This window comes from Lycium ferocissimum, chromosome 12, assembly GCF_029784015.1.
Source record: "Lycium ferocissimum isolate CSIRO_LF1 chromosome 12, AGI_CSIRO_Lferr_CH_V1, whole genome shotgun sequence".
Lineage (NCBI taxonomy): Eukaryota > Viridiplantae > Streptophyta > Magnoliopsida > Solanales > Solanaceae > Lycium > Lycium ferocissimum.
In genome coordinates, this window is record NC_081353.1 from 30,534,611 (window position 1) to 30,557,785 (window position 23,175).

Here is a 23,175-nt window from a genome sequence, read left to right on the forward strand (position 1 = left end):
GACAATAAAAACTAATTGTTAGCACATATCTATCTGGTCCTCGTGAAATCCAAAACAAAAACAAATAAACAAACAAAAAATTTATAGTAAGCTTCATCAAATCTTATGTATATATAGGAGTACCTTGATTAGGTGACATACATATTATTGAAGAGAGAAGGATAAAGAGCTTGTAGAATTAAGGGTGCAATGTCATCCCAAAGTGCTAATTATCCATTTTTCTTAAGCCTCTTTCTACTAGTTATTTTCTCTTTAACCATCACCATTAATGCTCTAACAAAAGAACAAGAATTGGATCGTATTACATCACTCCCAGGACAACCTCCGGTGACATTTTCGCAGTTTTCCGGCTATGTTACTGTCAATGAAGGACATGGAAGAGCTTTGTTCTATTGGTTAACAGAAGCTACTACCCATCCTGACAAGAAACCTCTTGTTCTTTGGCTCAATGGAGGTTAGTCTAATACTCTTCTAAATTTTCCATTATTTTTTTCTTACAAATTTCGTTAAAAGATATTCAAGATTTAATACATATATACACACACATGTATAAAAGGTACTACCTTTATCTTAATTTATGTGTGGCACCATTCGAAGTTAGAGAGTCAAACTTTTAATTTTGATCGTGAATTCGAATATGAAATCTTTAAGTTATTTGAAATAAAATTTACATATTAAAAACTATACTTAAAAAGTACTATAAGTCACAATAAAGTGATAATTAGAAATATTTAAAAGACGGGAAAAGATTGCAGTCAAAGAAAAACTCATTTGACTCTAAAATTTAAAAGGTGCCACATAAATTCGGATGAACAAACTAATACTAGCTAGTATTTATTATATTGTATAATTTTTCGACGGAAGAGTTTAACTGACCATCCCTCATCGGTTGTGAGGTGGTTGTGTTATCCTTCCAAAAGCATAATGAAGTAGCATTGATAAAATCTGCATTGATAAAATCTTAAAATGTTCTTATCTTGACACAGATTATTAGTTGCACGGATCAGGTAATTAATACTAGTCATAGTACAGTGAGTAATTAAGACTGGTAATTTAGGTGTGCAATTAATAACCCCTATCAAATTTAGAAGATCCTTTAAGCTTTCTGCCTAAATTTAGAAAACAGTTCAAAAAAGAAGTTCCATTTTGAGCATGTAAAGCTTGAAAACAATTGGAAACTGTTTCATCTATGAACTGTCGGTTGCATAGATTTTATATCAATGATTTTTTTGGATAAAACTTTTATTATGAGTTATTATCAGTTGTAAAATTAGGAATTTCGCTAACGAGAGACGTGGGTTTTTTTTTTTTTTTTTTTTTTTTTTGTGTGTGTGTGTGTAGAAAGTAATATTGGATCTATATACACAATTTAATTTTGGGATTAGTCCAGCCGGGGTTATAACTTATAAGGAAGCAATAAGCGGCAAGAAAATTGATGAAGAAAAACCATAACCTTCTGTGTTTTTTGGTACTAGTAAGTAGTAAACTTTCAGAATAGTCCATGCAAAATAAATATTGATATTTAGTCAAAACTAAAATATAGTATGTTGTTACATCAAAGCAATAATCCTTAAATGATAAGGAAATAATTAAGGATAACACATGAAACATGTTCCATACATGTGCTTATGAGTAAGGTTCAAATATAAATACAAATCATAGACTTGGTGCACAAGAACAAATAATATCCATTCAATTTTTCACTTCTCGAAAAGTAACAAGTAAAATAGTTAAATTATGTTAACTTGATCTTTGAAAAATAAATATGAAGTGATGCGTTTCTTATATCTAGTTTCTAGAAACTTTGCCTTTTATTTTTATTTTTTATTTATAACTGGGAATTGGTCAAAAAGAATTGGCGTGTGTTATTACCTTAAGTTCACTTTGTAAAAAATTAGTGTCACCAAAGTACTTATAAGTCAAAAAGGTATTTGTTTCTAAGTAATGGTCGACCTAAAAGTGATAGTTGGGTGCAACCACTGCTTTCTATTCCTTTCCATTAGTATAAGAAATTATCAAACATTTATATTTTCTTTGTCATCCGATGTCTAGTACCAGACTACTCCGAATTTCATCTTAAAAGGCTCAGTATCGGAGTTTAAGTGCTCGTTACCAAAAAGAAGACTACTCAAATTCGAAACATCTAATTAAAAATAAACGTACCTTTAACATTTCATCTTATTGATTGGTGGTATCAAAAGTTATACTTCCCAATGCCTTCCCTTAGTAGTAAAGACTTGGAATGTAGATGAGCCACCTATAGATGCTAGTGCTAGATATCGGGCGGAAAAAAAAAATGTTTCAAAGTTACTATTAATGGTAGTGATGATATGGATAGGATCTAATCATACGTTTAATCATAGATTTCGAGTTCTAACTTTGTTATGAAAAAATCTTGATAGTTAGTGCTTTCTCCTTTAATGGGTCTTATACAATGCAAAATTCATATTAATCAAGAGTTCAATTACCAGACACCGGGTGAAAAATAGAATAAAAAATAATATTTCATAGTTACCACCCGTAGTTGTGGCAGGATGAATAAGATCCCTCCAGCGGTTGCAAGTTCGAGACCTCTTATGCAAAAAGTTCTTGGCATGGAGCGCTTCCTCCTTTAATAGGTGTTACATGACACAAATCTTGATTAGTCGAGGGGTTCAGTTACCAAATATGGGGTGAAAAATAGAAAAAAAAAAATATTTCACAGTTATCACCAGAAGTTATGGTGGATGAATAAGATCCCTTCACCTTTAATCAGAGGTTGCAAGTTTAAACCTAGTAGGGAAAAAGTTCTTGGCATGGACCGCTTCCTCCTTTAATAGGTGTTACACGACACAAATTTGAATTAGTCGGAACCCCAATACAAGGATCAGATATCGAGTAAAACAAAATTAAAAATAATGTTCCAAAGTTATTTTCAGGAAGGAAAATGAATGATCATCCATATGTGCTCGTGATCTCCTTCTGACCTCATCATCATCAGTTCTTTTTATTCCTTCTTCTTGTTGTTGTTCTACGTTTATTCCTTGTTTGTATGTGCACAAAAAGCTGCATTTGGGCCTATTTTTTTTCGTCTTTATCTCCACAATCTCATGATACAAACAAACAAAGGACAACATTCCAAATTCAACAAAAAAGTAAAACACCTTTCTCTCTGTTTTTGTACTATTCTTTCCATTTTCTAGCATTAGCCCAACTTTTCCGATAATTTTTTAGCACAAAGAAAAGATCCCCACACAAACAAAATAAGGAATAAAAATCTTCTCTAACCATAAAAAGGAAAAAAAAAATATGGAAAAGGGCATAGATAAAAGGTGCAATTTCTTTTTTGATTTTTTAGTTGGGTGCCGACACCTGTTATGGTGCTCCGGCTTTTAGAAATTGGCATCACACAAGATCCATTTGAAGGATCGCTCCCTACCAAATTTCTTTCCATATTCAACGCTCAAACCTCCCACATATAGTTAAGGGTGGAAGGGTATCTATCCCACCTCAATCATCGGTAGTCGGTCCATATTATTTGTATTAGCAAATCCCTTAGAAAGACAATCAATACCCTTGATTAATTATAAGAATAATTGTTTAAATTATCTTATATTTCTCTCTTAAATGTCTCACTTAATTAACATTCCATTAATTAGGACAAATAAATTTGAAAAAGATTAATAAAATGCTTTTTGTTTTTCTAAAATATTAAATATATTAAATCAAATTCAGTTTCCCTGCTAATAACTTTTAAAGTTTTGAGTGTTAAACAACTGAATATCCCAAAGACAATAATAAAACAAAGATAATACAAAGTTCATAAGAGAAAAGAATTGTAATGAAACAGAACAGCATAATAGATTTAGAGCCCGTTTGGATTGGCTTATAAGTTCTTATAAAGAGTTTTTTTTTTTTTTTAGTGTTTGGGTGGCCGACAAAATCATTTTAAGCTTAAAATAAAAAACTCTCAAAAAATAATTGAGCTAGTTTGGCTTGCCCCATCTAAAGTAGGCATAAATTTGAAAACAACTTATAAGCCAAGAAAAATAAGTTAGAAATACTAACGTTTTTTTTTGGGCATAAGTTGTTTTCGAGCCTTATCTTTTTTTAGGCCTGTCCAAACAGGCTCTTACATAAGAGTCGTATAAGAAAAAAAGAACTTGTAAAATGGTGACAATTTAAAGCATTAATAAGTGTTGAGAAGCATGCGTGTTCAGAACCAATGAGAAAGAAATACTAATTGGTCATGATGATAGGCAACAGTCCTGATAGTTACACTATTCTCATTTCTGACCTATATGACTGGAAAATTTAATTTTTGGTGAATTTTATGTGAGCTATCATTGTTAAACCATAAAGAAAAAGAGAGTAAGGTTTCAAAAAAGAAAAAGAAAAAAGGGGTCTTTTTCTTGTGAGTTAATAATTGAAGCTAACTGTTGGAAACTTAATTAAAAATAAAGAGAAAAAAGTAGTAATAATAAATTATACTAGCAAGGATGGGTAGGTGAATGAGTTATGGAAGATTGTTTCATTAAATGGTGGTTCCTATAAGATTGTGTGGACTGTAGAGACATAATGGTATTCATGTGTTTTCTACATCTTCCTATCCAATGAGTACAATGATGCTTAAATGCAACTACTCCCTCCGTCTCATATTAGTTGTCCTCATTACTATAAAATATCCGTCCCAAAATACTTATTCATTTACAAAATCAAGATAGAATTATTTAAGCTTTCCTACTTTGCGCTTAACATTAATTGTTTTTTTAAGTAACCAATATTGATTAGAGTGCAATTAATTGGAGAGAGATAAGGGTAATGTAATAAAAATACACTTTTATTTATGAGTTCTTAAAGAGCATGTAAAAGGAAAAGTGGACAAGTAATATGAGACGGAGGGAGTACTTGAAAAGAAGGAACAATCACTAAAGAAAACAATATTAGGGACATACAACTTATGTCGCTAAACAAAAATATGTCGTTAATTTTATTTAATATGGGATTACGAATTATCAAAAAATAATGTTAGCTACGAGCTACTTAGTGACATATTAACAATGAATTTCATAGCTAATTCCTGTTTTTTTTAGTGTATGTGGCACCCCTCTACTAATGTAGTTACTCCCATTATTTCAATGTGTGACGTTATTTGATTAGATAGAAATGTAAGAAAGAAAGAAAAACATTTTTAAAGTTGTAATTTAACAAGACTTAGATATTTGTGTCGCTAAGAGTAAAATAAGAATTTTAAAGTTAGATAGTTTGAAGGTTAATGTCAACATAGACAACATGACATTGTGAATGCTAGAATCCAACAACTATGAAGAAATGACAGTAGCAACGTAAGATCAGGATAAAATGTTACTAACACAGCAAAAAGACAAAATGAAAAAAGTTGTAAATAACAGATATTTATTATACATGAATTATGCATACATATATTATATATTTGCCGGCTATTTTTAGTTTAAAAAGTTGGGTAGGTGGCTATTTAGGTTAATTCATCTTTTTATTTTTCACTTTTTTTTCTTGATAAATCTTCACTTCAAGTAGTAAAATTTTTGCACCATGCAGGTCCAGGTTGTTCATCAGTAGCATATGGTGCATCAGAAGAAATTGGTCCATTTAGAATTAATAAAACCGGTTCTTCTCTCTATTTAAACAAGTATTCTTGGAATAAAGGTAACACCATTTTTATTTTTATTCTCTTTTAACCAACAATCTTTAAAAAGGAATTAAAAGAATTTTTTTGAAAAATTGTTAATAAATGCAGTGGCAAATATACTCTTCCTGGAATCACCAGCTGGTGTTGGTTTCTCTTATACAAATACAAGCTCTGATCTTAAGGATTCTGGTGATAAAAGAACAGGTACATACACATTTCTTGATATTCATTTTACATATATATAGAGTTTCAACTTAAATACACTGACAATGTTAAGCGAATCTGTACACTATCAAGTCTACCATCAATAATAATTGAGGTTAGATTTTTTTTTAAATAAAGCGAGTAATGTGCTACAACATATTAATTACAATGATCACGTAAAAAAAAATTCACACTGTCAGTACATAAGAAAAAGGAGCAAGGTCTTTAGAAATTTTCACTTGTTGTTCCCTTCTTGGGACAACTATTTAGTAAATAGCCCTCTTTTCTATCTCTTGCAATTGACGGATCTTTTAAACTACGATCTAAAGATTCCTTTTGTAGAAACTGAAAATCATATGAGAAAAAGTTAGATCACGACCTAAAATTCTGTAGATTTTAGACGACAATCTAATATTTTATCAGCCCCAAGAGCTATATTTGTACAAATTTTAGAAATAGGAACAAAATCTAAACGGTAATCCATATGCATAAATCATGAGTGTATTAACTTAATATTTAGAGCTGTTCATGTTTTTGGCACAGCTCAGGATGCACTAATATTCCTCACAAGATGGATGTCAAGATTTCCACAGTATAAATATAGAGATTTCTATATTTCTGGGGAGAGTTATGCAGGTAAGTTTTAAAAAAAACACATATTAGTTTCTAATCCCATAATAATTAAGTAATTTTACTAACAATGTTTTTTGGGTTTTCAGGGCATTATGTTCCCCAATTAGCACAGGCTATTGTCAATTATAACAAGAAATTTACACATCCAATCATCAATCTCAAAGGACTCATGGTAAGTAATTCATCTAAAAAAAAAAAAAATTATCTTCTTTCATTTAAGAAAAAATTGCAGTTTTAGTCCCTCGAATATCGATAAGCTCTAAATTTGATCGTTGTAATTTCTGGTTAAGCACATCTAACCTTCAATTATTTGGTATGTACAAGTTTGATCCCTCCGCTTGTAATCTGTTAATCTTTACAAAGTAACAAATTATTAAGTGCTAAACCATTTAATAACTAATGGATCTGTTATAGTATTAAGTTTGTATTGTTTCTTCATATTCGATTGTAATATAGTTCTATAGATAGTGTAAATATTACATATTTCCTATACAAAGGGATCAAAATCACACATTTTAATCACTACTGGAAAAAACGAATTTTCGATAGACGTCCCATCAGAAATCAGCTCATTCATCAAAGGATTTCGATGGAAAGTCCGTAAAAAATTTGCTCCTTTTTAGTAGTGAATTAATTGAAGGTTGAGATGCGTTTAGCCAACTATTATAAGGACTGAAATCAGAATTTACCGATAATCGAGGGAAAGTACTGCAATCACCCTCCTTCCAAGACAAATTTTACTACATACTCATGAAAATTGAATAATACACAGGTAGGAAATGCAGTTACTGATACCAAATATGATGGAATTGGCACTGTGACATACTGGTGGAGCCACTGTATGATTTCAGACAAAACTCACAAGACAATCATAAATTCTTGCAACTTCACATCTGAAAAATCATCAAAGAAGTGTGATGAAGCAGTGAGTTATGCAGTGAACCATGAATTTGGTCACATTGATCAGTACAGCATTTACACACCATCTTGCAAGGTTGAGAATAATGAAACAAATTTGAAGTATGTTAGATTCAAGAACACAGTTATTCATAGGCCACTCTCTGGCTATGATCCATGTACTGAGAATTATGCAGAGAAATACTATAATAGACATGATGTGCAGAGAGCTATGCATGCTAATACCACAGGGATTTCATACAAATGGACAGCTTGCAGGTACTCACTTCTCTTGTACTTCTATATGCTTTACCTAAGTGATAGAGGTGGATTCAGGATTTTAAGTTTTTATGGATTTTGAATCACGACCCTTTTTTGCTTGTTAGGTTCTGCACAAATTATTTTTCTGTATTAAGTAAATTTCTTAAAGCAAATATTGGGTTCAGACTGAAGCTACTGAGTTCTGCTGAACCTGTAACTTAAGTGTAGATCCGCTCTTGCTTGGCTAGGTTATTTGAATATCCCATGTTGGTTGAGGAAATGAGTTCTTGATCTTCTTGTATGGTATTAGGAAATTATCACCTTATTAACTAACTTTTGATGTTAAATTACACAATGTCATTTTCTTAACTTGGTATCAAAGTCATATTCTTTTCAATTCTCGGTTTTCCAATGATAGAAACGAGTTGTCATTTCTTAAATAGTATTAGGCAATTTTCACCTTATCAACTAACTTTTGGTGTTGGAATTAGACACAACGTCATTTCCTTAACATGGTATCAAAAGTCAGACTCATCTCAATTCTTGATTTACCCAATATTAGGCCCCCTGTATTATATTTCGAGTACACTCCAAATGTCCAATTTTTGACGCTTGGGAGGAGGTGTTAGAATGTCCGGCATTTGTTGAAGACGTGTGTTGTTTTTCCTTATACGATTCTCGACAATATTCCTCATCACATGATCAGCTAGCTTTTGAGGCTCTCTATGTCCATTTTCTTTATATGTTGTTATAGTCATAGACTCATAGTTATCCATATTCTTGATTTATATTTGGCCCCCATGTCATATATATTGTTCGCGCTTTAGATCTCCAGCTCTGTACGTGTGGCAAGGAAGGTGTTAGAATGTTCCACATTGGTTCAAAAAATGTATTGTTGTGTCCTTACATTAGTCTTGGACCATACTCACAAATGGTACTCAATTGGATCTTTGACAACGTTTATTTTTTCTTTTTTCTTTTTGGGAGAACAGTGATATATTGTTCAAGAATTGGAAGGACTCTGATGTTTCAGTGCTACCAATTTACAAGAAACTAATGGCTGCTGGTCTTAGAATATGGGTATTCAGGTAAAACTAATTAAAGAGTTTTATAAACGTGACTGGAAATTAATGAGGTTTAATTATGTTTCAATTTAAATGCAGTGGGGATACAGATTCTGTGGTTCCAGTTACTGCCACAAGGTTCTCTCTAAGCCATCTTAATCTCAAGATTAAAACTCCATGGTATCCTTGGTATTCTGGAACTCAGGTAACACACAAATATACATATATTTTTTTTTAGTATTCTAGTGAACTTCAAGAATTAGGACCAGAGGCGAATCTATGGTGGATACTGTTGGTTCAACTGAACTCGTCGCTTATAATTCAAACAATTAATACATATGCATAAAAGATATATAATGTAAACATATAGTAATAAATACTTATCTTGAACCCATTGAATATAGTATGCTCGGTATGATGAAAGAGGCTTTTTTATGAAAATGTGTTTTATGAAAAGGTCTTTTATCTTGTATTCGGTTGACAAAAATTATTTTTTCCATCGAATTCTCCTACTTATGGCGAAAGTCATTTTCCTTATAACTATCTAGACTTTAAATGTTATATTATTTGTTTCAATTAAGACTTAGACATTAACTTGAACCCGCTGTCTCTAGGGACATGTTTGGTATGATAGGAGTCACCTTTTCATGAAAATAGAGACATGTTTGGTATGATAGGAGTCGCCTTTTCATGAAAATAGGGACATGTTTGGTATGATAGGAGTCGCCTTTTCATGAAAATCGGGACATGTTTGGTATGATAGGAGTCGCCTTTTCATGAAAATCGGGACATGTTTCGTATGATAGGAGTTTCATGAAAATATGTTTTATGAAGAAGTCAGTTTTCTGGTGTTTGGTTGACATTAAATGTTTTTTTCCATCAAATGGAGGAACAGGACTTCCCGCACTTATAGGCAGTCATTTTCCTTACGAATCTCTAGACTGTAAACATCATATTAAAAAAAGCACTCTCTGATTTGTTGATACTATTATCTTTAGTGTTCCATCTATTATTTCGAAAAATATTTTTCGCTCACTAATTAAAAAAAAGGGTAGCCCGGTGCACAAAGCATCCCGCGTTAGAAGGATCAGCGGAAGCGCCGCACCCAAGGGGTGTAATGTAGACAACCTAGCCTAATGCAAGCATTGGTGCCTGCTTCCACGGCTCGAACCCGTGACCTATAGGTCACACGTCAACAACTTTACTATTCCACTAACTAATTAAGCACCGTGAAAATAATATTCTCAATAGAAAACATTTTTTTATGGAAGATGACTTATGTCGTAACAAAACAAACTCTAAATTGGAATTCACCTTTGATTTGCGCGAAACTCTGCGGCTTGGATTCTCCTTGCCGCCCCCATGTCAAATCCTCCAAGAATGCACTACTTTTGGATGATCTAACACACACCTGTTGACATTTTTCAAGATCGTACGAGCAACATAGGCCCCAAGATTACTTTTATCATACAAAACAAAATCTAAATCTTGAATTCACCTCCGATTAGCGCTGACTTTATTACTGAACATGAATATCACATTATTGTAGGTGGGAGGATGGACAGAGGTGTATGATGGACTTACATTTGCAACAGTAAGGGGAGCTGGCCATGAAGTTCCATTGTTTCAGCCTAGAAGAGCATTTATTCTTTTTCAGTCATTTTTGGCTGGCAAGGAATTACCAAAATAAATTGAGAAAATCCAATCAAGATTGCAATCTTGAAGAAGTTGAGAGGCGAAAAAAGGCAATTTTAATTGGCAATTTTAATTTATAGCTCCCATGAAAATCATGGGAGTTTTGCAAATTAATTAGAGTTAGAATTGATTCATTTGAAATTTGTGTATCGAAAACTCATGTTCATTTCTCATTTTCCCAGAAATGATTCTCTAAGAGAATCAGGTCTGTATAATAATTTTTCCATATATCTACAATTCTCAGTTCTCTTATCAAGATTGCCAAAAGAACGATAAGAAAATGTGTGAAACCATCACACTTTATTACTTTCTTATGTATGTACAATCAAAAAGAGCTTTCTATATCCTGCGACGAAGATTTGGGCGTGTGAACGAAGTGTGAAATTTGATAAGAAAAAATAACATCGTATAAGGTGTCTGGATATTTTTAATGATACGAGGCATTTTGCAAAAATCGTGTGAACTTTGGACAAAGCGAACAATATCACAAAATATTAAAAGTGTCTTTGAGATTGCGTAGTCCAACAAAAAGCTTAAAGGGAATTATCAAAGTCACAAAGAAATGGTCGTCGTGACTACCTTGAAATACAACTAAATCCTTTACAGACGACTAATTAAATACGTGATAGGTACTGTAAGTGGCAGAGTAATCTTGTGGTCATGATTTTCAGCCTTTTGTCGCTTCAATTTATCGACAAGAAAAAGTTTTTGGCCAAGATTTGAATATTGTTAAGTAACTCTGCTGCTGGGAACTTAAACTAAACAAATTTAATATCTCTAAGCTATATCTTCTCACACACATATACTTATATGCTTGAGGGCACACAGATACGTGATAGTTTCTAAACGAGAAATTTGAGGTTCTTACTTGCATGCAATGGATAAGATAGAAACTTTCTTTCTTTTTGGGCCCTGTGGGCCGTGAATTGGAAGGCGCAAGTGCACGTTTGGAACATTTTTTTGCGCGGATTGCCCTTCTTTTGGGGTGGTCTTTAAATTTTGCTTTCCTCATATCCGCCTTTAAATTATCTTTCTTATTCTTTATTCTTTAATTTTTGCCCTACGCATTGAAACCCCGAGCGTTCACGCAGAAATCATGAGTTCGAGTTCGAACCCCGCTCGAGCATAAATTAAAACAAAAAATTGCAAGCAAGGTTTGGCGTGTATGTAGGGCCGGCATACACTTTGTTAAGGAATTACCAAATTTATGCGGACCCCGCATACTCATGCCTTTGGGCAGACTTGGCATAAGTATGCGGTCCGGATAACTTTGGTAATTCCTTAACAAGTTTATGCGGTGAAAGGGCAAAACTTTTATGCGGACCGGCATAAACTTTCAGAAGGAATTACCAAAGTTATGCTTAACCGGCATACTTATGCCAAGTCTGCCCATAAGGCATAAGTATGCCGGGTCCGGCTTAACTTTAGTAATTCCTTCACAAGTGTATGCCGGTGGGGGCATAGCGATTTAAACTCTGCCTTGCCAATTTTTTTAAAAATTTTGACTATGTGGGGGTTCGAACCTGGAACCCATAGGTTTTAGCCGAAGGGTAAAATTTAAAGATTTCAAATTTGAGGGGCAAAATTTAAAGACCACCCCAAAAGAAGGGCAATTCTGCGAATTGCCCCGTTTGGAATTCCATATTGGAAATCTACGTGGCATAATTAACTCTAGTACATATTAGATTTAGTAGCTATAATTTAGATTAATTACATCCTATAGCTAAGAGTAATATGTTAAATACAATTAATAGCTACATATATATTTAAAGTAGAATATTTTATTATTAGTACCATCATCGATGCCAACCCAACCACTACGCCACTGCCCACCCATATCTCTCTCTCTCCCCTCTTCCCCCACTGCTCCAGTGAACCGGAGCAGCGGTGCCCACGAACTCCACACCACCGCCACTGCCAGCCCCTTCCCCTTTTCCCTTTTTTCTCCGGCGTCTTCTTTTCAGATCTGAGTATTTGTCATCTTCTCCGGCGTCTTCTCCGTTTTCTATTGACACTTGGGCTGTTCAAAATCGAACCGCAACCGATAACCCAACCACAAAATAGGTTTATTGGTTTATTGGTATCGGGTAATTGGATTAACGGATGGGGAATGATTTGGAATTTTATAGTTAATGGCTTAACGGTGCGGGGGACGGTTTCCTCATTTTCCTTATCGGTTTAGCCGTTAACCCGTTAAGAATAATTAAATTATAAATATATCCCCATTTATATAAAGTACTAAATAAGCCTAAAACTCATTTTTCTTCCCGCAACATGGTAGCAGTTTCTCATTTTTCTTATTGCTTACCTTTTTAGGTGTTTGTTTCTTATTATCTCGTATTTACCAACTAGAATCATTCAAAACATTTATACTTTTCTTGGATGTTTCTTCCCTTTTCTATGGTGAAGATGAAAACGAGATAGAATTACTAGTGGTTGTTTGAAAGAAATAGGTTTTCTTATGGACATTGACACACTTTAGTATGAAAATCTCATACTTAATCTGCACAATTTATTTAATAACGATACTTTAGTGAAAATTTAATTTGTATTTCCAATAATTTAAAATCATGTGTCCCAAGAATACCCACCATGAGTAATACATCCATTTAAATCTTGCGATGTGAAGAAAATAGGGTCAAATGTGATCAGTTTGCAACCGATATACTATCAATATTGAGCCTTTTGTGTTTTGTTAATTTTGTATTGATGCAATAGTCCGAGCAATAGAAGGAAAAAAAATCTCATGTTATACTTTATTGATTAACCGATAAACCGACCGCTAACTGACCGTTAACCGCTAAATCCACACCGAACCAACCGATATCTTATTGGTTGGTTAGAGGATTGAGATATTTAAAAACCGATATCCGATAAGCCGAACCGTTAAGCACAATTATCCAACCGAACCGCCCGATAAGCACCCCTAATTGACACTATGGTGTTCATCCTTTTGTTATTTGCTTTATCGGCCATCGTACTTTTCTAGATCTGACCGGAAAATACACAGATCCGACTGGAAGTGTATTTTTCAGATCTGGCCGAAAAATACACTGTATTTTTCATATCTAACCGAAAAATACATTGTATTTATTGTATACATACAGTGTATACAGTGTTTTTCGCTTGTATTTCAAAGAAGATCTTTTTGTATACAAATGAATATAATGAATTTGAAATGTATACAAATGAATATATTGAATTTTATTTCTTGTATTCAGTATTTGAGTATATTAGTTAATTTTTTTTAGTGCAAAATTCAGTGTTTGGGGGTTTATTTTGAAGGATATTTTTTTGTATACAACCGATTTTAAATATAATAAAGTGCATACAGTGTAAAAGTAGCTACAAATGAATACAGTTGAGTTGAATACATTTGACTTGAATACAACTTAGTTGAATACATCTGACTTAAATACAGTGAAATCTGAACTTGAATACAGCGAAATCTGACTCAGCCAAATTTTGAATACAATTCGAATTTTGAATACAATCTACTGTAGCGCGTGAATACAATCTACTGTAGTTATGAAATGTAATTAGCTAAAGTATAGCTATGCCTAAAAAAACCCTCAAAATGTAGTCATTTGTCTAAGTTGTCCATCCATATATGTCCCTGCCTAAGTTCATAAACTTTGTAAGTGTAGTCGTTTTATACTGAAGTTGCAAACATTCACATTTGAAGTTACAAATTTTGTCTTAAGTTTGACCATATGCACATCGATTTTGCAATTCCATTTAAGCCATGGCCTAGGTTCATAAACTTTTGTAAGTTTAGCCATTTTAAATTGAAGTTGCAACAACTCGCATTTGAAGTTACAAATTTTGTCTTAAGTTTGACATATGCACAAGCAAACTTCAGACATACGCGTTTGAAATTTGGCTTGTCAAGGCCAAACTTTAAACATGTATATCTGAAGTTTCAGACATGTATGTTTGAAATTCAGAGTAGTTTTTCTAAAGTTTGAACTATCAATCTTCATCCCTATCAATGTTTGCAAGCTTTTCCAAAAACATTGATTTAAGCTCACTTTTCATATTCAAATCCAAAATTCACTTCTTCAAGATTGCAATAATGGTGATTTTTAGATGGGGTTTTAATTTACTCCATGCAATCTTATATATAAGAGTTGCTCGAATTATTTCTTTTATGATTTTGACATGCTTTGATTCACATCACATCAGTCCTACACTCTGTCCCATTAGATTGAGAAGAAAAGGGACTTAGATGGGAATAGGAGTGTACCATGAGAGAATAAACAAGGAGGAATACTATACCTTCAATTGATCTATAACGGACTCGTAACACACTATTATAAAGAGGAGGAGGAATAAGTTTGTATCAATTAAATATTTTGAAAACAATAGTTACAAAATAAATAAAAGCGTCCAAAACTCTCATTAAATTTACACAAATCTAAATTGATCAACTAAATTATAAATACCAAATAATTATTAAGAAAAATAATAAACCATCTAAATTATGTGAGCTTCCTCACATGTCGCATTCCACCTCTCTCTTAACCAATTCTTTAATGCATCAATCAAAAAGGGATACTGGATTTAGACCTCACCTATTTCATTCATTCATTCATTCATTCTTTCTTTCTTTCTTTCTTTCTTTCTTTCTTTCTTTCCTTCACACGCATGCACATAAAGCCAATTTATGGGCACTTCAATCAAGCAAGAACTCACAAGTTTTGTAGTACCTGTTGATACAGAAAATAATGCAACAAAATAAAAAAGGATGTTCAGAAGCAAAGGGGCCAATGTAACCGACAACATTGTTAAAGAAGGCAACCAAATAAACTTTCAAGAAAACCATCAGCTCTTCTGCCTTAAATATATTGACAAACATACATATAAATTAAAGAAGTACCGTCTTCACCCACTATAACTTACACTTTCTTCTGTGAAATAAAAACAATTTTTACAACCATACTGTAGTAAAGTCCCCTCTTTCTTTTTGTCTCCTAATATTTTTTATTTTTTCGATTTAATATTCGATATTCTAAATCTACTAGTCTAATCGATGCGAATTTTTGTATACTAGTTAGAGGGCGGAAGGGACCTTATCCGAACCTTCTTTACCGGAAAATTTACACAAGGCCATTTTTACATGTATATAATAATAGATGATAAATTAAATCTTTATGAAAATTCTGTCACCGCTATTAATTTATTTAATTCAAATTCACATGGAGTAAACTCACTAAAGACTTAAAAGTAAGTAAAGGGGCCAATGTGACCGACAACATTGTTTGAGAATGTAACACTTTCAAGAAACCATAAGCTTTTCTGCCTTAAATGGGAGAACATGCATATAAGTCTAAAAAGCACCGTGTTCTCCACTATAACTTACACGAGTAGTTTCTTCTGTAAAAAAATAACTTTTACAACCATTCTGTAGTAAACTCTCCTCTTTCTTTTCGTGTCCCCACAGTTTCTTTCTCGTTTAGACCATACTATTCTAATTAATTACTCAAAAAAAATCATATCCTTATGGCAGGGCTCGTTTGGTTGGGGAACAAGTTATGTGTTAGTTATTTCGAAATTGTTATTTCACCCTCAATGTGAGATAAAAATAACATTATAATTTGGAATTTAAAAATTTTGAGATTTTATCAAGGATTACAAAAGTCGTGACATTTTGATCTAATTAATTCGAATTAGGTAAAAAATTGCTCTTAAAAAAAAATTCATATCCTAATGGCATGGAACTTATGCAACCTATAAGGATGGAAGTGATCTGTTGTGGGGTGCTAAGGCAGGGGGAAATGTGTATATGGTTTCACACAAATCCAGAAATATATAGGTATGGAATATATATATCTATATATATATATAAATATATATATATATATATATATATATATAAGTTATATATTATAACTTTTTCATTTTTTCAAAGTATACCTACTTTCCCGTTTTTTAATTTATTCAGATTTATATTTTTGCACCGTTATCGGAGCTTAATAGTATCTCTACGTGGATTAAGTGGCCAATTAAATTGTAATATACTCATTTAAATTGTGCCAACTCAATTAAATTGTGCCAACTCATTTTAATTGTAAATTCACTAATTTATAAATTCGTGGAGTTTTGACGATTAAAAATTGGGGCTTTTGGGGCATTGGATGTGCGATGAGGTGGCACCTTTGGTATTGGTTTTGCTCGATAATCTCCAAAAAGTGTCTATACATGGAATAGGAATGAGCCCTCTCGAAGTGTTTAAATGGAATAAGAATTCGCTTTAGGTCTGTATCAAGTGAAAGAAGTAGCATCCGTATCTACGAGCTTCTACTAAAATCGATGGGTTTGGCGTGCCCAAAAAATAAAACTTTGTTTATATCATCCTATCCTATTTGTATTCATGTTAAATGACTAGTTTACCCCTGTAAATGGGTGTAGGGACCACATAGAGGTAAGAACATAGTACTATATAGCCATGGTTGCCTATAGCAGACTCAATGGTTGGTGAGGAACATTGTTTGATAAAAACAAGAGGACCTAGTAGTTAAAGGGTAGACATCAAAGGGAGTCAACTCCATATACTAAAACAAGATGAAATGATCAAATTACCATCAATCTATCCAAAATATTATTTTCTCTCTACAATTTATATGGCGTTGTTTAACTGATCATGAAATTTAAGAAAGAAAAAAATATATTTTTAAAACTTGTAGTCGAAGACATTGAGAGTCTATCGGAAACAACCTCTCTATCTCTACGAGACAGGTAAAAATCTGCTTACACTCTAGCCTGTCAAACTCTCCTTGTGGGATTCCACTGGGTTTGTTGTTGTTGCCTGAAACAAGACATAAACATTTATATAGTTATAACTTTCTTTTGGAACAAACTAAAAAGGAAAGTATGACTATAAATTGAGATAGAGTGAGCAGTAATGGGGTCGTTCAAATGACGGTACAAGATAATTACCATCATAATCTCGTATAAGATGATACGATTTTTGACTAAGCATTATTAAATAACATCGATATTAAACTATGTGTGAATTTATGTACTATATTAAATTATTTAAAGAAAAAAATACACCTTTAAAATAACTAATTTACATATAATAATCTCTATGATATAATTCTCACATCATCAATAAAATGTGAACCAAACATGCCTAAATTAACCTTATCTTTTCATATGAGTGGGGACCACATGGCACACAGCAAATATTAATGGCTGACAGAGTTAAAGAAAAGCTTCTCACTCATGGTTTTCAATTTTGAATCTGGTGATGAGTCTTGAACCAAAAGTCAAGAAGGAGCACTTCAAAAAAAAAAAAGGAAGGTATAATAGTAAAACACGTGAAGACACCATTAGTAGTTTTATAGTGTATTGAAAAACCCTATCACTATCAGAGACAGACATCACAGCCTAAAAACAAATGGCAAAAATACTCCTTTATGTGGTTAAGTTTAAAGTAGTCCTTTAAGTATTTTATAAGCAGTTTTGATCGGTTAAATTTATCAAAAATGAGTACCTTTGATCCTCTTCAACATTTAATAAACTCCGCATGTTAAATTTACTGAGAATCGTGAAAAAGCAAAAATTTAATGGAAACTCACATTTGGTGGTGCAAATTTATAGTTTATTACTTTTTATATATTTATTATTTTGTGTTTGGGTGCAGCTAAGCCCGTTAATCGGTCTGAACCGGACCGGACCGCCAACCGGTTAGGAAACCGGCCGATTTCCGGTCAAAAAACCGGACCTGCAACCGACCGGTTCCAAAATTGGAAACCGGAACCGGCCGGTTCTATACTTAAAAAAAACCTCTTTTTTTTTTTTTGTATAGTATATATATATTATAGTATTTCTTAGTATATTGTAAGTATATTTATATATATTATATAAGTTTATAACTAAAGTTCATAAATTTACTAACTAACAACATATATGTGTATATATATTAAGTTATATGCTTAAGTTATAAATTTCTATTTGTAACTTAAGTATATTTATACTAGATATACCTAAAATATACTAAGAATATACTTATAATATAAATATACTTAAGTTATAAAATAGAAATTTATAAACTTAGAAAAACTTAACTTATAAATAACTTAAGTTATAATACATGTAACTTAAATATATATATATGTTTAAGTTATATGTATACTATATATACTTATATAACTTAAGTTTTTTCTAAGTTTATAAATTCCTATTTTATAACTTAAGTATATTTATATTATAAGTATATTTTTAGTATATTTTAGTTATTTTCCAAGTATATAACTTTGTGTTTTTTAATTTAAGTAGATGTATATTATAAGTATATTCTTAGTATATTTTAGGTATATTCCTAACTAAGTATAAGTAAAAATATGAACACAAGTAAATAGAAGAAAGCTCAATGAACCATATATTTTATTCATTCATGGATAACATTTATTTGCAAGTTGTAGTTTTTTTTTTTAAACTTGCAAATAATACATGGGTTGCAAAAGAGTAGTAGAATAATAAAATCAAAAAGTGTCAATCATTTGGCTAATATCCGTCATATCATATTCGGTAATTGAGATATCTTCAAACTATTCCATTTGGTCTATTCCACTTGCTATCAAACCTTCAATCTCTTCCTCTTCGCCTTCCACCACTTCTGAGTTTTAGTTGCGTCGCTCCGATCTAATCCAATCGCAAATGCAAACTAGTACTTGCAAGCTAAATCCGGATAATGAGTGTCTATGGTCTCCAATTTGTTGTCTTCCTTGGCTAAATATACTTTCCGAAGCCACGGTTGATATTTGAACCATAAAGATATCTCGAGCCATTCTTGAAAGTATCGGATGACTCGTCTTGTATTTCTTCCACCATGTTAAGATGTCCAAATCACCTAGTCGGTTGATAACCACATTTGGCTGCATCAAATAAGGGTGATATTCATCAAAGTTTGCATTATTAGAAGGAGCTGGTTGTGAATGTAAAACTTTTAAATTTGACAAACCCTTTAAGCCCTTTTTGCTACTTTGAGAAGTAGTAGGGCATGGAGCAATGGGTGTAGCATTTTCTTCCAAAGTAGAATAATGACTAAAAAAAAATTCTAAACTCGGAATCAATCGCGAGCTCGACGTCATTTAAAGATTGTTTAACTTCCTCGTCAATTTCTAAATATTTATAAATTTGACCAACCAATGCTCTAGTATAAGACATTTTAAAACAAGAATTTAAAAGAGAACCCAATATAAATAAAGTTGGGATAGGAAAAAAATATTTCTTAAATTTTGTTGTCATATTAAAAATAGCCGCTTGATAATCGGATTTATCTTTATACTCATATAAAACTCTAGCTATTTCCTCTAAGTAGGCGAAAATTTTGGTTACTGTGGGATAGAATTGTCTAGAAAAAGCAAGAGTTACATTATAAAAATTTTGTAAAAGTTCAATACATTCCTTAACATCTTCCCAATCGGTAATATTTATCCAATCATCACTATCAGTATTAAAATGGTTGTGAACTTATTATATGGGAATCATATAATCATATGCTTGTTGTAACATAATGTAAGTGTAGTTCCACCTAGTGTCAACTTCTACTTGAATTTTTCTAGGTCTGAGGCCATTTTGCACACAAGAATTCTTAAAATCTCTCATTTCTTGCTTATGAGCATTACAAAAAAGAAAAGCAACCGCATTTCTAACTTTTTAAATAGAATCTTCAAAATAGTCAAGACCATCTCTAACAATCAAGTTTAAAATGTGATAACTACATCTCACATGAAAAATATTTTTTAGCGGAAGGTTTAATTCCCTTTTTAAAAGACCAACCGCCTTTGTATTATTAGAAGCATTATCTAAAGCAATACAAAATGTTTTTCAATAAATGTTAAAAAATTTCATAATAGTTGACATTGAATCCGCTAAAAAAATTTCGTCATGACGACCTTTCCCTTCATCATATAAAAAAGGTATAATTCTTTTTTGCATCACCCAATTATCATCAACCCAATGATATGTAATAGCAAAAAATGATATGTAATAGCAAAAAAATCTAACTTGTTAAGACTAAGACCTAAATCAGCGGTAAGAGAAACACTACAATTTAAAGAATTAAATACATGGCGCAAGTAAAATCTATATTTTTTATATAAATCTACAATATCCGCTCTACAAGTACTTCTAGGAATACCCTCAAATAACGGATTATAAGAACGTTGAATATAAGTAACAAACCCCAAACCCGAAGGAAAGGAATGGTAGAGCATCAAAAGCAACCATTTTAGCTATTTCTACACGCTCTTTTTTCTTATCATAGCTAAAAAATTTATTGGTTCGTGGGTCTATTGTCATTTGATTACCCCCCACATTTGAACCCGTTTTCTCTCCCCAAACATCCTTATGTTTAGATCTCATATGACCCGTTAGTGAACCCGTTCCACTAATATCCTTACTAGTTTCTTGCCTAAAAACAAATTCTTGTTTACATATACCACATGTAGCTGTTTGTCTTTCCTTATCTTTAGTCATAAATTATAAATTTTCAAATTTTAGCGGTTGGCCTACGAGTTCTTGGCGGTTTGTCTTGTGTATGTGATTGTGTTGGACCTATATTTCCTATGGGATTTCTGGAGGCTTGTGTTTCATCATCATCAATTTCATTAAAAGTGCCGGTATAGTGTTGTTGCATTACCTCATGCTCTAAAAGTGGATTATTTCCACCAATATTAACACCTAAATTAGATGTTTCGTTCACAAATATTTCCTCATTAAACCCACCCCTAAAAATACCAGTACTACCGGCACCACGTCTCAATCTCTTCCACATTATTAAATAGAATTAATTTAAATCACACTCAAATAAATCACAAGAAAATAAATTGCAACAAATTAAATTGCAACAAATTAAATTGTGTAAATTAAATAGCGAAAAATAAAGATAGGGTTGGAACGAAGGTACCAAATTGCCAGACTAATTTCCACCAAAGTGAAGGCGGCTAGAATTGCAAATCCACTAAAGCTTTGGAGCTACTTCGGATTGTTGCAAAATCACCAGCTCCACCAACAATTTTTTTTATAATTGCAAAATTAATAATTGAAACTAGAATAAAACTTTATAATATTTAATTGAGAGAAATTTAAAGTGGCTAATTATTGCAAAGTAGCTATAATTGAGAGAAAGAGAAGAGTGAATTGGTGTGGATTAAAATTGAAAATGGAGAGGGGTTTATATAGGGGTGGGGGATGGGTTAAAGTGTAAAAAAAAAAAATGGAGGAGTTACGGAGCCAAAAGGGGCATTTGGAGCCGTTGGCAACAACCCATTTTTGCAAGGGTCGTTGCCCAACGGTCCAGTCCACGCAGACAACGGCTATATTTAAAGAAAAAAATGACCGGTTAACTGGTTTTAACCGGCCAGTTCCGGTTAACTGATCCCCAAATATTAAAAATCGGATCGGTATTAAAACACCGGTAGACCGTTAACCAGTAAATCGATCCACCGATCCGGCTACAGGCTTAGGTGCAGTACTTATAAGTGTAGTTTTTTCTATTTTAGATCTACTTTTGGTGGCTGGTGCAGTTTTTTATGTTACAACTTTTGGGACTTGTCAGAACTTTCAACAACAACAACATGTAGGATATGAGGAGGGTAGAGTGTACACAGACCTTACCCTCACCTTGGTAGGTATAGATGTTGTTTTCGATAAACCCTCGGCTCAAGTAAAGCAGAAACAACACTAAGATAGCAAAAAAGCTAAAGCAGAAGAGACATCAAGTAGTAATGGAAAACAATAACATACCTAGTGTAATCCCACTAGTGGGGTGCGGGAGGGTTGAGTGTACGCAGACCTGACCTCTACCTTGACAGGTAGAGGATGTTTCCGAAAGACCATCGGTTCAAGAGAAAGAATGACAAAGAAAGTCAGACAAGAATTTACGGAAGTAAAGAAGCCATAACAAAATACTAAAGATAAGCATTACAAAGAAAAGTACCAGTAAATGCAACAACTATTACGATAATCGAAGTACACGAGACAACAAATAGTAACAGAAAATCTAAGAACAAGAAATTATAGAGATAATACTACACCTACTAGTATGAAAATATACCCGAAACAATGCTAGTCCTAGTAATCTAAAATCACAACTGGAACACCACTTTAATAGTTAAATCATTAGTTCGAAGTATGATTTCAAAGGAGAATTATTTTAAAAAAACTACTACTACTACTAATATGCTTCAATCACAAACAAGTTGGGTCGGTCATTTTTTATCATCACTTACCATGTTACTCTATTTCAATCCATCTTAAGCCAATATTATACAGAAGAAAAACGAAAAACAGAACTAGTAGTTCTTTACGTTTTCCACTGACAACTCCTAGAATAGCATAGAACATAAAGTAAAAGCGCTAATATAACTAGGACTAGACAACGCTCTGCTACCTACTACCCTTCTACCCTAATCCGCATCCTCCGCACTCTTCCATTTAAGGTCACGTTCGATAAGTACGCAACTAGTAGTAGAAAACTAAGAATAAGAAATATGTGAATACTAAATAAAAAATACAAGAAAAATGATGGAAGTAATATTGATCCAACAAGAAAGGAAAATCATACTAATCCTACTACTAGCCTTCTGCTTTAATTCTCGACCTCTGCACGCTTCTATTTAGGATCATGTCCTCGGTTAGCTGAAGACTTGACATATCCTGTTTGATCACCTCTCCCCAATACTTCTTCGACCTACTTTTACCTCTCTTCCAGCCCTCCATGTAATGCCTCTCACACCTGCTCACCGGAGCGTTTGCGCCTCT

The 23,175-nt window shown here is 32.7% G+C and overlaps 1 protein-coding gene across 1 annotated transcript; it reads left to right on the forward strand.

Moving 5' to 3' along the window:
* Positions 1–50: 50 nt before the first annotated feature.
* On the forward strand, positions 51–10,653 carry LOC132040146 (serine carboxypeptidase 24). Its single transcript, XM_059430758.1, has 9 exons — positions 51–454; positions 5,557–5,664; positions 5,756–5,851; positions 6,395–6,487; positions 6,571–6,656; positions 7,257–7,660; positions 8,635–8,730; positions 8,806–8,911; positions 10,256–10,653. The coding sequence occupies exons 1-9, from the start codon at positions 190–192 to the stop codon at positions 10,394–10,396; spliced, it is 1,395 nt and encodes a 464-aa protein (XP_059286741.1). The 5' UTR covers positions 51–189; the 3' UTR covers positions 10,397–10,653.
* The last annotated feature ends 12,522 nt before the right edge of the window (positions 10,654–23,175 follow it).